The following is a 21,945-nucleotide window of genomic DNA, read 5'->3' as shown; positions in this document are numbered from 1 at the left end:
TAAAGTTACTTAAAAGCTTAAAAATAATAGCAAAATATTTACACTTATGTACACGTATGAACTCATAACTCATACTCATAACTATTTGCACTTAAGACAAAACAAAGCTCTTCGTGCTACAACAGCTCTTCCACCTTGATGGGTTTATGTTTATCTTTTGCTTAATACACGAATGCACTCAAAGAGCGTTGTTATTAAAAATAGTAAAAATGTTTATCTCGAAAATATTTAAGTACGTTAGAAACATATTTAAAACGTGGCAGGAAAATTTAATCCACTACTTCCTATTTAAATTATACTATGTCGCGTACGTACTAGAAGTTAACTGACCTACTAATGGCTATAGATTGAAAAATCATACTAGATAAGACTCATCTAAACTAATATTATAAAGAGGAAAACTTTGTTTGTTTGTTTGATTGTAATGAATAGGCTCAGAAACTACTGGGCCGATTTTAAAAATCTTTCACCATTCGAAAGCTACATTATCCACGAGTAACATAGGTTATATTTTATATGAAATATATTTGATAAATAGATTTTGTGGCGGTACAAAGTTTGCCGGGTCAGCTAGTAACTTATAAATTTGTTATAAAACGTGGTTATTGTTAATTACACGCTGAAATTTTATTAATTTGTGTTATAACATTATGTACTTGAAAGTTAATAAAAACTGAGTACCTCAAATTAGGACTGACAAATTTTTCATAACCACACAACACTCACAGAAATCCTTTGAATATTTAATTTTTGGTCCCATTTCATAATTTTTTTTTTTTTTATAATATAGAAGTAGCAGACGAGCATGCAGTCCCTGATGGTAAGTGGCTACTGCCGCCTATGGATATCTGTAATCAACCCCAGATAGGATTAGATATTCCTACCTGAGGTCGGCCACAGATGCGCCGCTACCCCTGAGGACTAAGCTGGAACGCCTTGGAAAAGTCTGTCTCCCTTACCACACCCTTCAAAACGAAACACAGCAGCGCCGAACACTGCTGTTATTAGGCAGAAATAGGTGTGGCGGTGGTGCCTCCGGAGTCGAACCACAAAGGGTTCTACCACCTTCAAATTCAATTGGTTTTATGAAGCTCAAATTTTAAAAGATATTCTTAACATGTTTTAAATTCTTAACATTTTTCATATAGTACCAACTGCGATATAAACAGCAGTTATAAAGACAAAAGCAACCATCAATTTCCCTGTAACACTTTATGCATTGTTTAGCGAACTAAGTGCAGCGATAAGGGAGATTTATTATTCATCTCCGCTCTACCGCGAAACGGACTGTATGACAATTCATAGATATCTATGTTTCTTGGCATAAAATATGTATATAATATGCAGAATGTAGATAAGAATATTGTCCTTTAAGATCTTTGTTTCATTTTTGGATTTAACAAAAGCTTTTGATAGAGTTTTGTTGTTATTTATTTATTATTAATAATTACAAAGGCGAAAGGGTTTGAAAAGATAAACTAGTAAATGGTGTGTCATTTTATACATCTATTAAAAATAAAAAGCTTTAAAATTACTTACTAGTTATTTTTAAACAAGTTAAAAAATTATCTGCATTTCATAACTTGAAAAACGTAGACTCAATGAGTAAAAATATTTACACTGCAAAATTTTATTAAAATTCAAACTGAAAAGCCATTTATGTAATTCAAAAGCCAATATGTAAATGGAACCTTCAGATTTGCAGGTTCGTTTAACTCTGTTACATTTCATTGGTTCGGATTTACGTCAAAAACCTGGATTGCAACCGAACATAGATAGAAATATATATCGGAGTGCAGAATGAATTATTTTACCTGCATTTTATTCAGTTTCAATGAGTGAAAGTGCCTGTGACTTTCGATCCTCGATAATAGTAGATGGCAAACATAATTCTGATTTGTCGAAATCGTATGTTATTTGAGATTATTTTGAACGTGGTTTAATTTTGAATAAATCGTGGTTAATTGTAGAATTACGGACGGTAAATAATATGTAATTCAAAATTCATCTTCGTGATAACTAAAAAAATGCAGTACATCGAAGCGAAATTTTAGTTCATTAGATATCGATAAAATGATTGTTATATTTACGATAGATTATGCTCTAAGCTCACTATTTCACTCAGAGGACGACCCGTGCCCGGTAATGGGATATTAATGAGTTGACCACACAATTGTTGTTTTATGAATATAAACAAACTTACCTATCACCTCCATTATAAGGCGGCATGCCAGAATCTCCAAAGGACGTGCCATACGCCATCGAACATGGTTCCATAACGCATCTTTCGGTCTCTTCCGAAGGTTTTGGACCCATGCACTTGCTATCCGGTAGTTTGGCAATCGTCCTGCTGAACTCCAGAAAGATCTTGCAGTGAACCTCCTTCTTCCTCCAACCTTCACCACAAGTCACGCTGCAGGGACCCCATTCGTCATCCTTGATGTAGCTATAAGAGAAACTGGATTTAAAGAGTTTGTAAACGCTAATCTACCTACAGAAAAAAACGGAAGTTCAAGATACTTATCAAATTCGGAATAGCTGGCGAAATACAAAAACTATGTAGGTAGAGTAACGACAAGTTTTTTAATGACTATGATTTTAAATCTTATTAGGGTAACCTGATTTTAGTACATCAACATATAGAAAAAGGATATAATACCCCAATCATGAATGATTTTTCTTACTAACAACAATTGGTTTTAATTAAAAGACAAGGTATAAAGACAATAGTTTAGGATTGAATAGACTGAATCTAGAATATGTTCGCCGTTTATAGAATATGTTAGAAGTTTATTCACCAGCCAACGAATTTGTTACATCTAATGACAAAACTATGGAAGATTCACTCAAGACTTTCGTTATACATGCTGGGTGCTGAGGGCATGGGTCTACCAATCCTAAATACATTTCATCAATTCTGGCTGGTATATGTAGAAGTATGTGCACCAGTGTGTTTGTAGTGTTATCGCCAATCGTTAACCCTTAAACCTGCAATCTTTAAAACATTCAAATAGGAAACATGTCAAAAATCTGCGATCTAAATTTTTGGAAAAAATCAATGTAGCTGTGTTAGTGTTTGTGCCAGAAATGTTCAGTATAAGAGTATTGGAAAGAGTCAAAAAGCAAAGAAAATAATAGTAAGACAAATTGTAGACAGTGTGGTATATTGTGCGAGGAAGTTCAAACCTTACAGTGCAGTGCAGAGAGTAGAAAAATAGACAAATCGTGATCGTCAGTCGAAAGCGATGGTCTGTGGTAGTAATGGTCGGATCATAGAAAACGAGGAGTATGTGCGAACGAATCTGATGCCAGTATTCAAGTGAGATGGTAATTGTTCGAATTTGCTCTGTACAGTGTTTCATTTCTGCATCTAAACTCTATGATGCCGGAGCGTTGGATACGTACGCTTCCGAATCTAATTCAAGGAGAAGTCTTCAGTGTTGGATGATATTCAAAAAGTCTTTGATGTTGAAGAAGAAAACGTTAAGACATTTCTGAATATCGGTAAAGAAGCTGAGAACAAAAAGGAGCAAGCATCCACTGGAGTCGTGTTAGATGGAAGGGGTAATGTCATTCCTTGTAATAAAATGTGTGATGTTTCTGAATTTAAAAGTGAAACCTTTAAAACTGGAGTTTCAGGTACAATACCTTACATACAACCAGCCACACGCAAAGAATATTTTGTAATTGCTGAAAACAACAACAAAATACTCTGAGCTCTTATGGAAGACATAGGACAGGACACAGTATTCATTATTCTATCACAGTAAACTTCATCATATGCTATTGTTAGTATTAATTGTATGTAAACGCATGCTTGTTTACATTTTATTGTTATCAAACAAGTAACGGGTCTAGCGTTAGTTGTGTTAGGATTTCCACATCTACGAAGATTTCAGTTCTGTGTGGAAGCAATGGTTTCTAATATTTCAAAAAATACTTTCAAATTTAACGATGTGTAGACAAAATCCATATTGCCTCCACAACAAGAACTATTAGCTACATCTAAATACAGTAATACTTACGTGGCCTCCACTGGAACGTCTGGTTCCCCAATAAGCTGTTCAGCCTTCGCTTGAGGAGGTGGATATGGCTGGATAAGTGGTTGTGTGTGATAAACCACGCCTGGTAGAAGGTCTTCTATATCATCCTGTAGGAAATATTATAGACATTATATGGCTTTCAATAGCCTAATACAAATGGTGTAGGCGACGCACTATGTATTTTAATTATTATTGATTTATGTATTTTATTCATATTTTGGTTTATTTTAGTTAGCGCAGCAGGTTTTTATGTGTTATGTTTCTTTTGTAGGCTCTTATGTATAAGTTTCTTTTGTGTCACTTGTTCAAACTATTTTCATAATATTTCTATCGGCTTTTTCTAATAATGTCCCTCGCACACGCTCCAATTCCATTAAACCCTTGTTTTATTCATGCCCATCACCTATAAATTGATTAATCTATTCCTGATATGCACAGGTTTAAATTCAACAAAACAAAACGTAATTTAGATGAACTTTAAGTCATATTCCAATTATTTGAAATTTCATCAGAAATCCCTTTGGAAAACTCAAAAACACTTGAAAAGGCTATAAACTTACATCAGACTCGTCGGCCTCTCTATAAGATGGGCAGCTGATACCAGTGGAACAGGACCTTGAGATCTCCGGCCGGGTGGTAGGGTCACAGCCGCCACCGACTGGAGTGCACTCCACTCCTCGAACCTGAACCCCTTCTCCACAAGACACTGAACACTGTGAGGAAAGAATTAGAGTAATTATATGTATGACGTAGAGTTTCTAAAGTATTTTTTAATTAAACAAAAAACATGAGAACCGAAATGAATACTAGGTTAATATATCTAATAATTTTGCTGCTTTGCTCTGACATTTAGGAATAATTTATCAGATACCCAGTAATACGTTCAGTGTGTCACTCACTGTCACTGTGTATGTTGGCTATATCTTTAGTGTATACGGTGTATTAGTCTGATACTCAGATGTTACCGGTTCTATTGCAATTTTGGAATCTATATAAATAGCTATTTTCATGATTTTTTACATGTGAATGTTTGTACGCGTCTGATTTGTTGTATTTATTTACGAACTTTGTTTAATTATTTGTTTACGTTCTTTCTGCAAAACTACAAAATAATAATAAGTAATATATCCTGTTCAGTTGTTAGCTGTTCTTGATTTTTTCTTTCTGTTTGTTCCAGTATAAGACTTCTTTTCATCGAACTTATCAACGATGTTAACGTTTCAAATAGTCGAAAGTTCGCTTAGTTACTTGTTAGAGGCTATCTAGAATTCAACTTGTGTCGTATTTGTTTTCGTATTGACTCTAAGGAATTAGTTGCGAAGTTCTTGTACTCGTAGCAACTTGAAACTATCCTTAGCTTACCCTTTTTCTGTTTCAGTTTCTTTGCACGCTTTTTCGAAGAGTTGCGAAAGTGGTGTTTATTTTGCCTTTTACTTAAAAGGTGTAAGTTTTAAATCATGCCACGTGTTATATGCATGCCCGATATTTGGACATAACATTGTGTGTATTAATTTTTTTAAGTATAGTCCTTTGAGATTTTTGTTATAATTGGCCTTGCTTTATCGTCGTTTATTCACCCATTCTTTGCTTTTAAATTTCTTAGTTCTGATTGATCTGAAATTTTAGCCACTATTGATCGCAAACATCAAAATATCATCATAAGAGATGATAAAATTTTGATTTGTAGCACGAAAGCATTTGATAGTTTAATAATTAAAATAAGCCAGCAAGAGTTTTGTTCTTTACGGACTTCCTTCCATGAAGTTCCTCTCCAAACTACGACTAATATTATACCATAAATAGTGTTTATTACAAATATTATTTCCATTTAATTTATTAGATAGCTCCAATATTTAAAATTCAAGTAGAGGGTCGTTCGAAAACACCTCAAAGTCTCTTGAAAGAGGTTTTAAAGCATATTACTTCCTATTTCCATCTATTAGTAAGTTTGATTCAAAATATTTGCAAACATACTCCCGTTGCAGGGTTTTATAATTTTGTAGTTAAGTAAATGATAGTTCCTGGAAAATATTTGATGCTTTCAGTTTATTTACTTAGTTTGTAAACGTTTGCTCTGAAAAAAGATAATATTTCGTATTTATCTTGTTCCATTTCAGTATATTAATTCTGTTCTATTTTCACTTATTTGTTTTTTGTACTAAAGAAATTATTTTATCAGATGATATTATATTTGAAATATTTATAAATATTTGGTGAAACATTCGAAGTTTATTGTTTGTTTATTGATTGAACAAAGGTTCTGGTAAATATTTTATCTTAAATTGGTTTTATTTACATAATTATAAAAGTAACTTATGCTGATATAAGTTAAAAACATAAATAAAAGAATGAAAATATTTATTGATGCAAACACAAGTCATTTCCTAAAAGATGACACATCTAAAAAAATTAAATGATTTGAAAACAAATGAATTGAAATTTAAAGCCGTCTTACAACAATTATGTTGCTTGTCAACGTAATTTCAAAATTAAATTAGATGATGAAAAGCTCTTGCCTTGCAAACATTGTTGTTACAAGACCTACAGTTATGATATGATGGTACAAAACATTGTTGTATTACGTTCACTTGAAACATAAAACTTTATGCGGGTGTATTTTCTGAAGATTTTCACGATATACCATCCGTCATCCATCATGTTAAAAAATGTGTCAATATTAAAGATAAAGATATTAATAAAGGTGGTAGAATCGAGAAGACCACCACGACTCCTATTTCTGCCTTAAAAACCAGTGTTTAGCGCTGCTGAGTTCTGTTTTGAAGGATGGGGGTAACGTGGTATTGTAAGTCAGTCCTCAAAAGTAGCAACGATTTGGAAACAACTCGGATTGTCCACTAATCGGTACTTCTTTTCACTAATTGGAGTATATTCCACTGTGCTTACAGTGGAATATACTCAAGGCTTTTACCTCTGTCCAGCAATTTACTATAAAGAGTGGAAGTCATTATCCGTATAATTTTTGACTTACCCCAGACCAGGAGCCAGCGACCCAGGTTGGACATGTGTGATCATTGCAGGGCTGTGTCGACCTTGGAGCTGGTGAGGCGCACCCTGGCTCTGCACTGGACCCTATATCAATAATGTTATTAGTTAAAATCTTTGAAAAAAGAAAGAAAAAAATATTATTCGGATAATCGCTATACAATTGAAATAACAAAAAGAGAAGAAGAATTGAAACATAAAAATCATACAATAACTCTTCCTGGGCAGTCGGGTAAAAAAGGGCAATAAAAATAAACGTCTTTCGTGTGATTTTTTTGGTTGCGTTGTTAATTATATGAAAAGTCGATCAAGTCGTCAATGGGTGTCGTTATATATCAAAGATTACGGTGTAGATATTAGGTTTTGGGAAGGTTGCAAGTGTGACAGTGAGCTTATGCCCAAGTGATAGTTCATGCGACCGGCCACCGATAGGTGTCACCTGTCATAAGCGATTGTCACTGATGGTCAGCCATTAATACTGCCACTTATCAGCAACTTTTGCTAACTGTCGTCGACTGTATCTTTGTATCAGCTCCCTAAGATTTTGTTACATTAGGACTTCTTTAAAAGCTATTTTCTAATTGTAATTGTGTAGACGTAGTAACGCAACTAATTGGACATTTTTTTACCAGCTGTAAAACATGGAGCAGTTTATATCTCGTACGTGCCAAAGTTCCCTATTATTTATTTTTTGTCTCGTAACAAAAAAAAAACAAAGGCTTTTAACCTTTTGTCTTCATCGTTAAAAATCTACAGACCAGAAAAATTACATTTATTTTATTTTTATTCATTTTCCTGTAAGGGACCCAGCATACGAGCGACAGGTCGCGCTCCCAACCGCCTCTGACAGTCGATGGCAGTCACTAACGACAGACGGTTGGGGGCAGTCACCAGTGTCGTCAGCGACCTAAGAACAGATACGTCATAGGCCACTGCTAATCGTTAAGTTCGTTGTGACGGCAAACGACAGTCGCCGACGATCGTAGACGTATAGAACTGTCGACGGCAGATATTTTTCAGAAAGTAGTCAACGTCGCCTGTGGACATTTGCAACACCAGAGGAGTCGCCAATGCATCGCCGGCTTTGAGCTCCTTTTGCACGTTTTTGGAAGAGTCATGTCATAACGCTCTGGGAATACTTCAGGAGGAAGATCATTCCACATCTTGCATGTACGTAGCAAGAACGACCGTGGTAACTTACCGACAGCGCAGACTGTAACTTGTGTATTATCTTACTGTCGTTCATGTACAACCTTCCTATCATCCACCAAAGGTCTTTAACCTGTAGTACAATCTCATTTATTCATTATTTCGTTACATCTCAAAGTCTTCGACCTTTTGTTGTTTTTGTTTTACTTATTATCCAGTAACAGCAAACCTTTGACCTTCAACCCTTGGTCTGTAACCTTTGATTCGATAAAAACAACTCCTTTATTATCAAAGGTTCAACGTCTATCAATTTTAGTCAATTTTAGAATGTAACTGAAATTTATTGAAAATTGTAACAGGTACATATTCACATAGGACGCTCTTAGTGAATACTGTGCAAATCTTTACAACTGTACTACTTCTAATTTATATCAATTGTCATTGATGTAAACTTTTCGTTTTCACGGTTTTATATTTAGGTCCTTCTCATTACGTATACATGAAATTTTCTTTTATCTTTCTAATGTATTACGATCATTTTAATTTAAAGTGTTTTTTGTGATACCCATTAACACTTATAAGTCCAAGACTAGACTGTACTACTAATGACTTTGCTACGAAAGGCTTCATCGCGGCATGTTATGTAGTGCACCAGCAACAGGTGTAAAATTAGCTATTATCTCTGTAAGATCCTTGCCTCACATCAGTCGTAATTCCGAGCTTAGTATATATATAAAAAACATTCCTACAAAACTTCGATAGCGTGATTCAGGACCACTATGGCGCCATCTTTTGACAAGTTGCAGAAAGTCAGGATAGAAAAATAAAAATCTTTACCTGGTTCATAAGTATCAGCCCGAGACACGTTAGCTGATCTGGCACATAGGACCCTTCGAGTTCGTACCCCTCCACCACAGGTCACGCTGCATGATGACCATTCTCCAACGTACCACCTGAGTACAAAGATGTTATTATTTTACAAGGTATACAAACATCTGTTACTTTTTCTGAGCGTTCTTCCCAGTAATAGACTACTACCACCATATATATTTCAAGTTTTCTGCCTAATAACAGTAGTAGTATAGCGTGGCTGATTTTTATGATATAGGAGGAGTAGACGAACATGCAGATCACTTGATCGTAAGTGGCTACCGCCGCCCATGGATATCTTTAATCAACCCCAGATAAGATTAGATTCCTACCTGACGTCGTTCACTTTTCATAAAAAATTAACAAAGGTTTTACACGCTTTCATTTATTTTGATTTTTCTTAAGTCCCCTTTGTAAGGGGTATGAAAGGCCTCAAGATTCGTAGCCTTAATATTCTGTCTGAATTTCCGAACTTCATGCCAAAAATCTAGGTTTTATAAAAACACGAAAATTTAGAACTTTTGAAAATCGGCGACCATTCAGGGATAAGATCGATAGGAATTAAGGTCTTCTACATCCCTGCCACCAATTTACCTATTTACGACCTGTATAAACCATTTTGAATTTTCTATGTCGTATGAAATTATTTTCTTTTATTTTAGTTGCAGTCTAGCAGTCCACCTGATGGTAAGTGGCTTTTTCCGCCCATGGAAATCTGTAATCAACCTTGGATTAGATTCCTACCTGAAGTCGGTTACATGTGAGCCACTACCCCTGCAGAATAAGCTGGATCGCCTCGAATAAGTATGTCTCCCTTACACTCTTTAAACCAGAACACAGCAGCGTTTAACACTGCTGTTCATAATCATAATCATTTATTCATTTGTCAGTAAGGATTACCATATTGGATATTTGCACTTTGGGAACAACGCTTACTGTACCAAATATTGGCGTACAACTGATAACATTTTTTTATATCTAATTAAAATTACAACAATAATTATAATTCTTTGTTGTACATGTTGGCCTTCAGATTTGAGATTTATAAGTGTTATTTAATTAGTAACCACCTACCATTAGTGTAATAAAAGTGTAACACTCATTCTTCATAAAACATTCGTAAATCAAATATTACTCCCCAAATAATATTCCACTTACTAATCCAGACCCGTAAACGTGTATGTACTCCATTATACCTATTCCACTTAACTTATAGCACGATTCGAACTGTAATTTAGATCTGAAAAGATTGGATTTTATATTCAGCATTCACCTTGGCGTAATTGTTAGGGTTCCTGAGATTTTCGTAATTTTGGTCTTTTATGGATTTACTCAATGACGCTTGAAAATCACGCTATCTACGCAGCTCTATATTTGAATTCAGTGTGACAAGGGTGCCAAGGACATACTCAAACACCCAGACCCAAAACAAAATTCTAAATTAATCCGTTCAAATATTAACCTGCTGATAGTATTTATAATTTTGCAGATTTGTCTCCTTGTTAAACAATATTGATATTGTATGATCCTTTATTGCAATATTAACCATATTGTCGTTAATACATATAACATTATTATTAGTGTGATGTAGCTTGCTTACAATATCTGCTCAGAAGGTCCTTCATATGAGATCCGTTTATATGCATTTTTTATAAGAATGGAGTAGCTAACGATCTTGCAGCGCACCTGGACGGATGGTAAGAGCTAATTGCCGCCTACAGACATTTGTGACTATGTGGGTGTGTCTGTGAAATCGATTACAGATGCGTCACCAATCCTGAAGACTAACATGGTCGATTCGTATGCAAGTCAGTCGGCATCCACTGCTTCACCAAACCGCAGACCTGCTTCATAATAGAAACGGGTGTGGCGTTGGTACCTTAGTCAAACCACACTGGGTCTATCACATTTCAATACATGAAGAACTTACTTAAAAGGGCACGGATGTGTGTTACACCGTACAACAGAGGCGGCTGGCTTGCTGGAGCCGTCACACAGCTGCTCAGGCGCATCGGTCCCGGTGAGACGGTCTCTGCACACCGCTAGAGACATTTTGTAACCTGGAACAAAAGAAAAGATTAGAAAAGATGTGAAAAAGATAACCACCTCCTTTTTGAAGTCGGTTAAAAAGGAAACAAAAGAAACAAAAAATAAAAATAAGATAAAAATGATGCAACTAAAATTAAGTAAAATTAAACTAAAAAGTTATAATTATTGCAATATATCGCGTAGTAACATTGCACTGAATTTTCTCTAAGACGCTCGAACACCGCGTCAAAAATCGTTAATCCTAATGATCCTGACAGAGACAGAGATTTTAATAATTGTGTACCATACACAATTATTAAAATCGTGTATTGCAATCAGTTCGCAATAATTGTACTAAATTTTGAATTAAACTGACCGTTCAAAGTGGGTAAAAATCGAGTTCTAAGATTTCATTACACACATACATACAGATCAAGCTAGTAAAAATGTGGTAAAATCATTTAAACGCCCCTTTCATTCAAAAGCTCACTTCATGTATCAGTTATAGTTGGTTTACAACTACAGTCAATGTTGTAAGCCAGTTGTATTAGCACGTAATAGTTCCACTTCTGCATAATAACGATGTGGTCAGTGTAACGCCGAGAGCATAGTTAAATGAGCGGAATTGTATTGGAAAACGCTTAACTTTCGTAACTTAAATAGGGTAATATTGTGTTATTGTTAGCTCTTGCCCTGGTATTTTTTCTTCTTTTTAAAAGCTTATAATAAATCTTGTTGTATTTACGGAGGGTAATGTTTTTCGAGAATATGGATGTAAAGACGCAATGTGTTAATTCGAATGATAGAACCCTTTATGGTTCGACTCCAGCGGCACCACCACCACACCTATTTCTGCCTCATAACAGCAGCGTAAATGCTGCTGCGTTCTGGTTTGAAGGGTGTGGTAAGGGAGACATATTTTTTCAAGGCGTACCTCAGGTAGGAATATCTTTTTTTATAATAATATAGGAATAGCAGACGAGCATGCAGTCCACCTGATGGTAAGTGGCTACTGCTACCCATCGACATCTGTAATCAACCCCGGCTAGGATTCATTTGAAGGTAGTAGAACCTTTTGTTGTTCGACTCCGGCGGCACCACCGATATGTCGAAATCCATAAAGGCCTTTGGGCTGCAGAGAAAGTCAAATAATGAGACAGACATACATACATACATTCATACATACGTTCGAAAAACACTCCGCAGTCGAGTAAAAACAAATTTAACAAAAATAAATTCTAAAATTCGTTCACCAACTTTCGAAGGGCGCTGGGCGCAAACGAAATCGTTTTCTCCCAATTTGATATTCCGCAAATCTCAAGACTAAATGAACTTATCTATTTACATATTTATATATTCAAAAGAAGCTTCGACTTTCTTCGCCTCGTTAATCGCTCATTAGCATGACGCTAGGCTGAACATGGATGGAAATTTAATGGATGTGAACTATAAATAAATTATAGATAATGTGATTTTAATTCTGAAGGTGGTAGACCACAGGCGCGCACACACACACACACACACACACACACACTCACACACTCACAGGACACAGGATCATAAAGCGTCGCTATGTGGTCCGACTCCGGCGGCACCGCCACACCTATTTCTGCCTAACAGTAATGTTAAGGGTCGCTCTGTTCTGGTTTGAAGGGTGTGGTTAGGGAGATATACTTTTCCGAGGCGTTCCAGCTTAGTCCTCAAGGGTAGCGGCGCATTTGTGGCCGACCTCAGGTAGGAATATCTAATCCTATCTGGGTTGATTACAGATGTCCATGGGCGGTAATGACCACGTACCGGATAGACCAACTAATGGTGGACTGCATGCTCGTTTGCTACTTCTATATGATTTAACAAAATTTTAGAATAACTCCCACAATTAACTCGAATCCAACGAACGCTCTTGTTAAAATACGTAAGCCGTTTGGACTGCTGTGGCCAAAGAATGAAATGAAATATATTTATTTTGTATAGGCCTACGGAGGCACTTACAAATAAAATTGTCAGTTACAATATTTTTTCTTAAACTACTGCCGGATCGGAACGCGACCTCAATTGAGAAGAACCGTTTAAGAAAGAGACATCAGTACTCTTAGTATGAGTTTTTACGTTCATACGCACCGTTCAGCACCCCTAGCGGACTGTATCAGAACTGATAGTAAAATAAAATGTATGGGAAATACGTAAACAAATATAATGGCAGTCATTTTTGTAACAACGTAAAGACATACTAAGACTGTTTGTCCACTGCACCGTCACCGAGCCGATACCGATAATTAATCTCGGCGCCGAAGTAGCGTACACATACATTTACTATGGGATGACGGTGCTCGGGTGACGGACGTTCGGTGGACAAACTGCTATAGCAAATGTATGTACGCTACTTCGGCGCCGTCATTAATTATCGGTATCGGCTCGGTATCGTGGTTGGTGGACAAACAGCGTAAGGGTGCAGCCCGAACAATACGAGTGTATAATAGTCCTGCAGTCGAATAAAAATACAGTCCACTTTTATTCCTAGTAAAATTAGTTTCCTCTACATCCGTGACCACGTTGTTCAGCTTACCTAATGGCTCTTTAAATATTGCAGGCTCATCGCATTCCGGTAATACTAGAAATATCACTATTGTGGTTGCCTTTGAAAACGGTCCCTTGTCTCGCTTAAAATTTTATTCATAAAGTAACTTTGAATAGTTTTGTAATAAGCTTTTAAAATTCGCTTTTCGATGAATAAGAAATTTTAGTTGGCTACTGAATAAAATACCTTATTTTTGGAGATATTGTTTTTTTGTAAGATTGAACTAGCAAGGGGACCTAGGACATGGGTATTTGAAGCCGAACATTGATGGATTAAAGGTGGTAGAACTGTATGTGGTTCGACTCCGGCGGCACCAACGCCACATCTATTTCTGCCTAACAACAGCAGTGTTAAGCGCTACTGTGTTCTGGTTTGAAGGGTGTGGTAAGGGAGACATACTTTTCCGAGGCGTTCCAGCTTAGTCCTCAGGGGTAGCGGCGCATCTGTGTCCGAACTTAGGTGGGAATATCTAATCCTATCTGAGGTTGATTACAGATGTTCATGGGCGGCAGTAACCACTTACCATCAGGTGGACCGTATGCTCGTCTGCTGCTCTTATATTATAAAAAAAAGATATATTTATCCGAGGCATTACAGCTTAGTACTCAAAGGGAAGCGGCGCATCTGTGGCCGACCACAGATAGGAATTTAATCTGAGATTGAATACAGATGTCTATGGGCGGCAGTAGCCACTTACCGTCTCGTGGACTACATGATTATCTGCTACTCCTATATTATAAAAAAAAATATTTATTATTACTTTTAGTATGTAAATTATCTAAAGTATGTTTTCACCGCAAGCCAAGTGCAACACTATCATTATTTCTAAGTTGGTGACGCGAATCTATAAGATTTTCAACCCAAAAATCTCACAACACCCCCGAAGTTTCCACTTCAAAATCGCAAATTTTTAATTACAACTCTAAAGTACTCTTAAATATATGACTGGCACTGCTTTGTAGCGATCTGAAAATTAATCGGTGCTACGTCAGAAATCACTACTCCGAACAAAGAAGGGTAAATTAAAAACAAAAGCCGGCTGAGCCGACAATTACTTTTGTAATATTTTGTATGTAAATAGCAGTTGCAACTTTGAAAATTCCGTCTTGAGATTTCGCTTATATTTTGATGAATAGATTAATATTTTGAAGTTGGTAGAACCTTTTGTGATTCGACTTCAGCGGCATCACCGCCACACCTACTTCTGCCTCTTAAAAGTAGTGTTAAGCGCTGCTGTATTCTGGTTTGATGGGTGTGGTAAGGGAGACATACTTTTCCGAGGCGTTCCAGCTTAGTCCTATGTTATTATAAAAATAAATAATTTGTTAAATACAGTATAAGCGCTTGGTATGCACTCTATCGTTCCTGTAGTTCCGGGACTAGAATAGGGCTACGGTATCCCCTGCCTGTCGTAGGAGGCGACTAAAAGGGGGCTTCCGGGGTTGCGGGTGGCAAGAGTGGGAGCCGTCCAGCAAGCGACCCCGGGAAGGACGGCGGTATGTGTGGTCGCATACCGTCGTAAATACTACATGGTGTGGGAGGAACGAAAACTGCTCCCCCAGGGTAGAACTCGATCGGGGCATGGCGCTTGGAGGGCTCCGGTTGTGTTCCGTCGGAGATCCCGGAGTTCTTTATATCGGTTTATTTTTTTTTTGAAACCGGCTTTAATTTATTTTAATTTGAAGGTGATATAAAACGAATGGATCGACGAGATAATTGCCATCGTCGCACCTATTTGGGTTATGTCTGATGGGTGTGTTTAAGGTATTAGGTTTGTGTATGAGGAGGCCATCTTAGTCCTCAGAAGTGTTCTCGCATCTATGCTTGGTTTCAGGTGCAACCCCTCTTCAATATGGATTTGGTTACACATTTCTATGAGTGGCAGTGAACTTGACCATCGTGGATCGCCCCTTTTTCTACCTTAATAATATAAAAAATATGTCACGCATCATTTGAGGGAGCTCCCTCCCTCAAATGATGCGTGACATATTTTAGGGTGGTACATACTGCATGGTTTAAAATATATACCATCATACATATTTGTAGCGGATTGCTGCGAAGTAGTTTTAATTCTAACTTAGTATAGATTTCCACAAAGTAACGCCTATTACAATTAACTATAAAAAAAAGTGTGTGTGTGTCAGCTACGACGCACGATTGGAGTTTACTCCTTACGAATGATAATTATGATACTCGTATATATCGAATAGAAAAAAGGGTAGGTAAATGAACGCATCTGCTAAAATGATAAGAGAAACAAACATATATCTGTAATTATTCGGATTATTTATATTACTTCAATAATGCGTATTACATAAAGTATGTTACAAAATAATATAAAATAGCGCCATCTAGTGGCAAGTTTTACAAATTGTAAGTTTGCAAGTTTATCAATCTATGTATTTTGGTTCCAAATATTATAATGGTAACTTAATATAATTGTTTATATTAAAGTAAATTTTAATAAAATATAATTATTTATATTTAAAACAATGTTAAACGTTTTATAACTTAAAACTTAATAATTATAATTTCTTTGCCATCTATAAAATATCCTTGTTGCAATTTACGGATGAAATTTATATGAGACTCAATAAACATGTTATTATATGTAATTTGGAATGTTTCTGAATGTTTTATAATTCTAGAATTCATTTAAAACGTATTGCTAATTTTATATAACTTATTTTGAACATAATTCATTAGCAATAATTCTGTAATAAATATTAAATAATACTGTTTTGATTTTGCCCGTTTATCGTTGATAGATGGTGCTGATCAATAATGCATCCATTTTTATAAGTTAAATTAATATATCAGTAACTTACAAAAGCCTCTTTATGTTAAAAACTTATTTTGCTAATATTATATCTTATTCAATTGCTTACTGATTTTATATGTTACTCTTCTTTAAAAACGTTCATAAAAGATTGTTAATCATATTATGGCGCCAATGTTCATATTTTTCACAGTGTTTATAAATGATCAAACCTATAACTTAATTTATGCAAAAATGTAAACAAATTAGTTAATGACGTTTTAATGTTTTATATATTGCTAATTATTTTTATTGTAATAATTACTTTCATATGGGATTTGAACTTACTGTATTTTAAATTAATAAAAGCATTCTTGATTAATATTTTGGTTACCGTTACGCCTCAACTTTTCGTGTTACACTTGATTTTACTCCTCATAAAATTTCCGTACCGGGCCTTATAACTCAAATCGTTTCTTAAGGAGTAAACTCCAAAAATGTATTTTTGGTCATAAGTATTTTAATCAATAAAAATTGTAATCCAAACGACGGCATTCCTATTTGCCTCTCGCTTGTTCACTAATGAGCAAACGAAATATACACAATCGTCGTCATTTTGAATCAGAATCCGTTTATATTTATATAACAACAGCTGTATTGTTGCCAAATAGCATTATTGTTTCAACAGAAACCCTAACAAAGGCAACGTCAAGTTATATTGGGTATTGTCCAGTATTGTACCGGCTTCAACCCGTCAGCTACCTTTGAGATTATCTGCCGGCCTCACTGACCCGGGACAAACTGGCCCTCTTCACTCCTACAGACGTTTCAATTGTTAATTAGGTGTCAGAGCACCAATGATAAATGGGGTACGTCAGACCCCTTCGTCGGTTAAAGGGTTGAAATACAACGGTACGGACTTAATGTTCTTTTTAAGAGCATTATATTTTTGTGGACGTTGATTGATGGGACTTAGAACGGTGAGACGTGGCTATTATTTAATTACGTAGTCCGTTTACTTGGAATCCATATTTTGTTCTTAGATGTTATTATACTTGGATGTCTAACTTACTTAGATGTTACTTAGATTTCGCTGCGCCAATCATCTTTTATATAATAGAGAAGTAGTAGACGAGCATAAATATTAATCCCAGAGGGGATAAATATTCCTACCTGTGGTTGGCCACAGATGCACCGCTACCCCTGAGGACTAAGCTGGAACGCCTCAGAAAAGTATGTCTCCCTTACCACACCCTTCAAACCAGAACACAGCAGCGCCTAACACTGTTATGAGGCAGAAATAATAAACTAACAAATAATAAAAATATAATTAAAAATACAAGCGGGAACGTACCACCGCCACATCTATTCCTAGCGTGAAGCAGTTCTTGTGTTTCGGTGGAAGGGTTTATGGAGGGACTGTTATGAGGTGATCATTTTAGTCTTCAGGAGTGACATCGGATCTCTGATCGGCGTCAGGTAAAACCCCTTGTCCTACATGGAGTTCGTTGCAGATGTCCATATGTGGCAACAGTTTACCATCAAATAGACTTATGCTACTTTATTTCAGAAAACAAATTAAATACTAAATAAGAATTAATTCAGCAGAAACCTAATACGTCACTCGAATACTCTCAGCTACTCAATTCTCTCGAACTTTCGCGGAAAGATGATGAAACATCCAACAATCCTTATCCACTCCATCTCGGTCGCTGAACAAATAAAGCGGAACATCTCGGTCCTAAATCTTATCTGTGCGTTCATCGTTCACGGCTTTCTTAATTAGAATTGGCCCACAGTTCGCGTTAGGCTCTTTACAGACGTGCGATTTTTGTCCGGGTTCAGTCTTGAGTTGTTTGTACATAAGTAAAACTGCTACATAATTGGTGGTGCACACGTGGTGTTGCACAGACAGGGAGATGCAGGCAGATATCTAAATCATAAAATATTTTTGTTCTGGGTCTGGGTGTTTGTGTATTCGTCTGTGTGTGTCTATGGCAACCACGACACATGGTATCCTAGTGTGGTGCTGTGGGTGAAGAAAGCATCCTTATTGTATCAGATTGTATTTTTTATAAGATTGAAGTATCAAACAAGCATGTCTTCTTAATTGTACATGTGTATTAGTCTGTCATATCTATCCAGATAAGATAAGAGTACTATCTGAGATCGGCTATGGATACGTTAGGAACCATGAAGACAGCATTAGATCACCTCGGGTAAGTATCTCCACAAGTATTACCACAGGACACCCTCAATTCTCTGGAAGAACTTTTACTTTACTAGCTGACCAGGTAAACTTTGTACTGCCTCAGAATTTATTTAAGAAATATATTTCATATTTACACACCTCTTAAACCTTCCCTGTACTTCCACAAATTATTCTAAACTAAAATTAACCAAATGGGTCCAGCCGTTCTCGAGTTTTAGCGAGACTAACGTACATAATTGATTTATATATATATATATATATAGATTTTTACTTCGCAATCCTTTAAGTTTTGACGTAAAGTGCTTCAGTTCGTAAATCATTCAATTCAACAAGCTTGAAGTGGCTATCTACATTTCTATCTAAAGGATCGCACATAAACAATCCCAAACTCAGAAATGATAAACGCGAATTCCAGATATAATTCCAATCCAAAGAAATAAATTCCAATCCAACCCCAATAAACTACAATACGACATTGTTAATCGGAGCGTCGGCTCGCAATTTGTGCGGCCGCTATCAATCGGCGTCTGATAAATCAGAGGTTCCTTTGTCTTGTGCAACAGTTTCTTGGGGATAAAGCTGCGTACATACTAACGATTTTTGGGAATTAAAAAATAATTTTATGTGACTTTTTTTACTGTCTACCAGGGTATCTTTCGTGGTAGCATCAGCATTTGTATTTTAAGTTCTTAGTGTACTGTTCTCTCAAATAAATGATTTATCAGTTACTGTACATATAGATTGGTGGATATTAAAAATGATGAAAGATATCTTAAGGACATTTACCTTCGTTATTAAAAAAGGTTACAACATTTGCAAAGCATGGGTTATCTCTAAAACTGTCATCATCATTCTTGGTTGGAGACAGTTAAGATCTCCCAGGCCTAGACCATAACTCAGCACGCTGGCCAATTATAGATTGGACGACTTCACACACTTTAGACCAATCCGTTAAATAACATAAGTATTCCTAGAGCGTTATGACATGGAGGTCTTGAAGAAAGGTGCAAAGAGAGTGCTTCGTCAGTCAGAGATGCATTGGCGACTTCTCTGGTGTTGCTAATGTTCATAGGTGATGGTGACTAATTTCCATCAGGTAGTCCGTCTGACTTGTCTTTGTACATATAAATAATACGATGGATTATCCAAGTGTTTGAAAAATTATAAGATTAATTGAAAACAAATCTAGCTTCGCTGAATACTGTTATTTATACCTATGGGTTCTTCCTTTGTGTATCGATCATTCATCACCATTAAAGATAGCATCGCCATGTGCAATAGACTATCGACCATTAGTGCCGACATTTGCAATACCATTAGTACTGAGCCTATCTTGATCTCTGTATCTGTGCCTTTTGTCTCAGTACCCTGTAATCCTCTGTATTGGGTATAATCCATTTCTGATTAAAGCTTGCTTGCTTCATATTCCACCATCCTATTTATCAACCATGCAAACCACCTGATGGTAACGTTACAGGCTTAATTATCCATTCAATTAACAGCCTAGACTCTTTATTAAACTGCGCAGTTTAAATAGCTTCCTCCATGATATTCAAAGTAGTAAGGCAAATGAATTACAGTGACAAAATTTAGAACATTTTCGGATGTTTTATGTGAATTAGATTATTTTTGGTTACACCAACGCCAAACCTATTTCGGTCTAATAACAGCAATGTTACGTGATGCTGTATTCTAGTTGGATGGATGTGGTAATGGACATACACTTATCTGAGGCATTCCAAGCTATTCCTTAGGGATAGCAAAGCATAAACCTTAGGTAGGAGCCTAATCGTATCTGGGGTTGATTATAAATGTTCATGGTATGGGTGGCAGTCACTTACCATCAAGTGGACTGTATGTTCGTTTGCTATATTATGTTGTAGGTTAGAAAAGAAATGAAGATTAATTACTAACCATTAAGGTAGATAAATATACTTATTATTATTCCGTTCTTCTAAAAGAAACCTTTATTAAGTTTTTGTTTAGCAATTGTGTACAAAGGGTTTAAGACCCTCAGTGAAAATGAAAAATAAAACAAATTATCCCTGAAAACAAATTCTTTGTTTTTCCAATACAAAAGAAACTCGAACTCCATCTATCAGGTAGCAAATAAAAAAGGTAATTAACTGAAGTAGTAAGAGGTGAATTTGTTAATTAAAACGATATTTTACATTAAATTGGCGACAAATTATACTGAGCCTTCGAGTAACGGGCCAGTGAAGTGCTTGTTTGATCGTCAGCTTGAAGCGAGTTTGAGCGAATATGCGTAACAGCTTTGCATACTTAAGATATAAGACTTTTTAAGCAATATAGATTTTTCATTTTTTCTTTTTCTGAAACTTACAGGTCCACACTAGGATTTTTCGGGCATTAGATGTTATGAGACATAAAAATAAGTACCCTAACCAAATTCACATCGAAGTACGAATTCATAATTAGATGTCTGGGCGATGAATCGAACCTGGATCTCTACGTATTAGACCGTTATGTTGCTCAGCCACTCGACGGACTACGTTTTATTTTGGTGAAGTCTGTATTTCACCAAGGAAAAAATAAGGCAAGGAAGACGTAAGAAAACCTTATGGTTTATTATAGCATTGCTTAATCCAAATTTATAATGCCTCGTAGGAACAATTAATATAAATACAGAATCAAATTTATTCTTTATGATATTAGATCTATTATATTAGTAGCTATGTTTGATCATTGTCTTAATTCAAAAACAGCTATACATCAAAGCTATAAGATCCAAATGCAAATTCTAAATCAACGCGACCCATTAAAATTAATTGACCGCATATCTTTTATCGGGTATCCTCTGTCAGTCAGACAACACCCTAAAACGTGGACATTGAAGACAATTTTCGGAACTAATTAGTATTTATATTTCGAAAATTGTTCTTCCATTGCTCTACATAAATAACGCTATAGTTTATTTCTTTTTACGGTATGACAATTTTACTAATGGCCGTGTCGTGCTAGGGATGTTATGAATACGAAATTTCGGATCAGTATACGAATTATTAAAATATTTTTCGGATACGGTTACGGATACGGAATTATTTCGGGTGATCCGTTTGTTTATTTCGTGTAATGAAGGATAGATGAGGATAGGAAGGAAGTATAGATTATTTATTAACAAATTGTAAAAGTAAAGGAATTACAAATAGGTAATGATTTGATTTTATTTGTAAAGTAACTGAACTGCATAGACGTTTAGGGATGAAAACTTTTAACACTAATATGTTGTCGATCTATCTAATGATTGACACAGATGCTTATTAAAGATCAAAATTTGACAACT

General features: G+C 35.8%; 1 protein-coding gene across 1 annotated transcript in view; it reads right to left on the bottom strand.

Annotated features, from left to right (window-relative positions):
- The window catches only part of nolo (ADAMTS-like no long nerve cord), a 244,911-nt gene that overhangs the window by 49,439 nt on the left and 173,527 nt on the right, over positions 1 to 21,945 (bottom strand). Inside the window, exons 8-13 of the mRNA XM_073090487.1 lie at positions 10,996 to 11,125; positions 9,033 to 9,148; positions 7,033 to 7,133; positions 4,604 to 4,756; positions 4,026 to 4,150; positions 2,204 to 2,446 (exon numbers count right to left, since the gene is read on the bottom strand). Of these exons, the coding sequence (XP_072946588.1) occupies positions 2,204 to 2,446; positions 4,026 to 4,150; positions 4,604 to 4,756; positions 7,033 to 7,133; positions 9,033 to 9,148; positions 10,996 to 11,125 (868 nt within the window). The remainder of the gene's footprint in view (positions 1 to 2,203; positions 2,447 to 4,025; positions 4,151 to 4,603; positions 4,757 to 7,032; positions 7,134 to 9,032; positions 9,149 to 10,995; positions 11,126 to 21,945) is intronic.

Source organism: Epargyreus clarus, unplaced genomic scaffold (assembly GCF_041222505.1).
Source record: "Epargyreus clarus isolate Ecla_fem2 unplaced genomic scaffold, WU_Ecla_fem_2.2 ptg000032l, whole genome shotgun sequence".
Lineage (NCBI taxonomy): Eukaryota > Metazoa > Arthropoda > Insecta > Lepidoptera > Hesperiidae > Epargyreus > Epargyreus clarus.
Note: the sequence above shows the minus strand (reverse complement) of the source record. Positions and strands in the feature narration are given on the sequence as shown.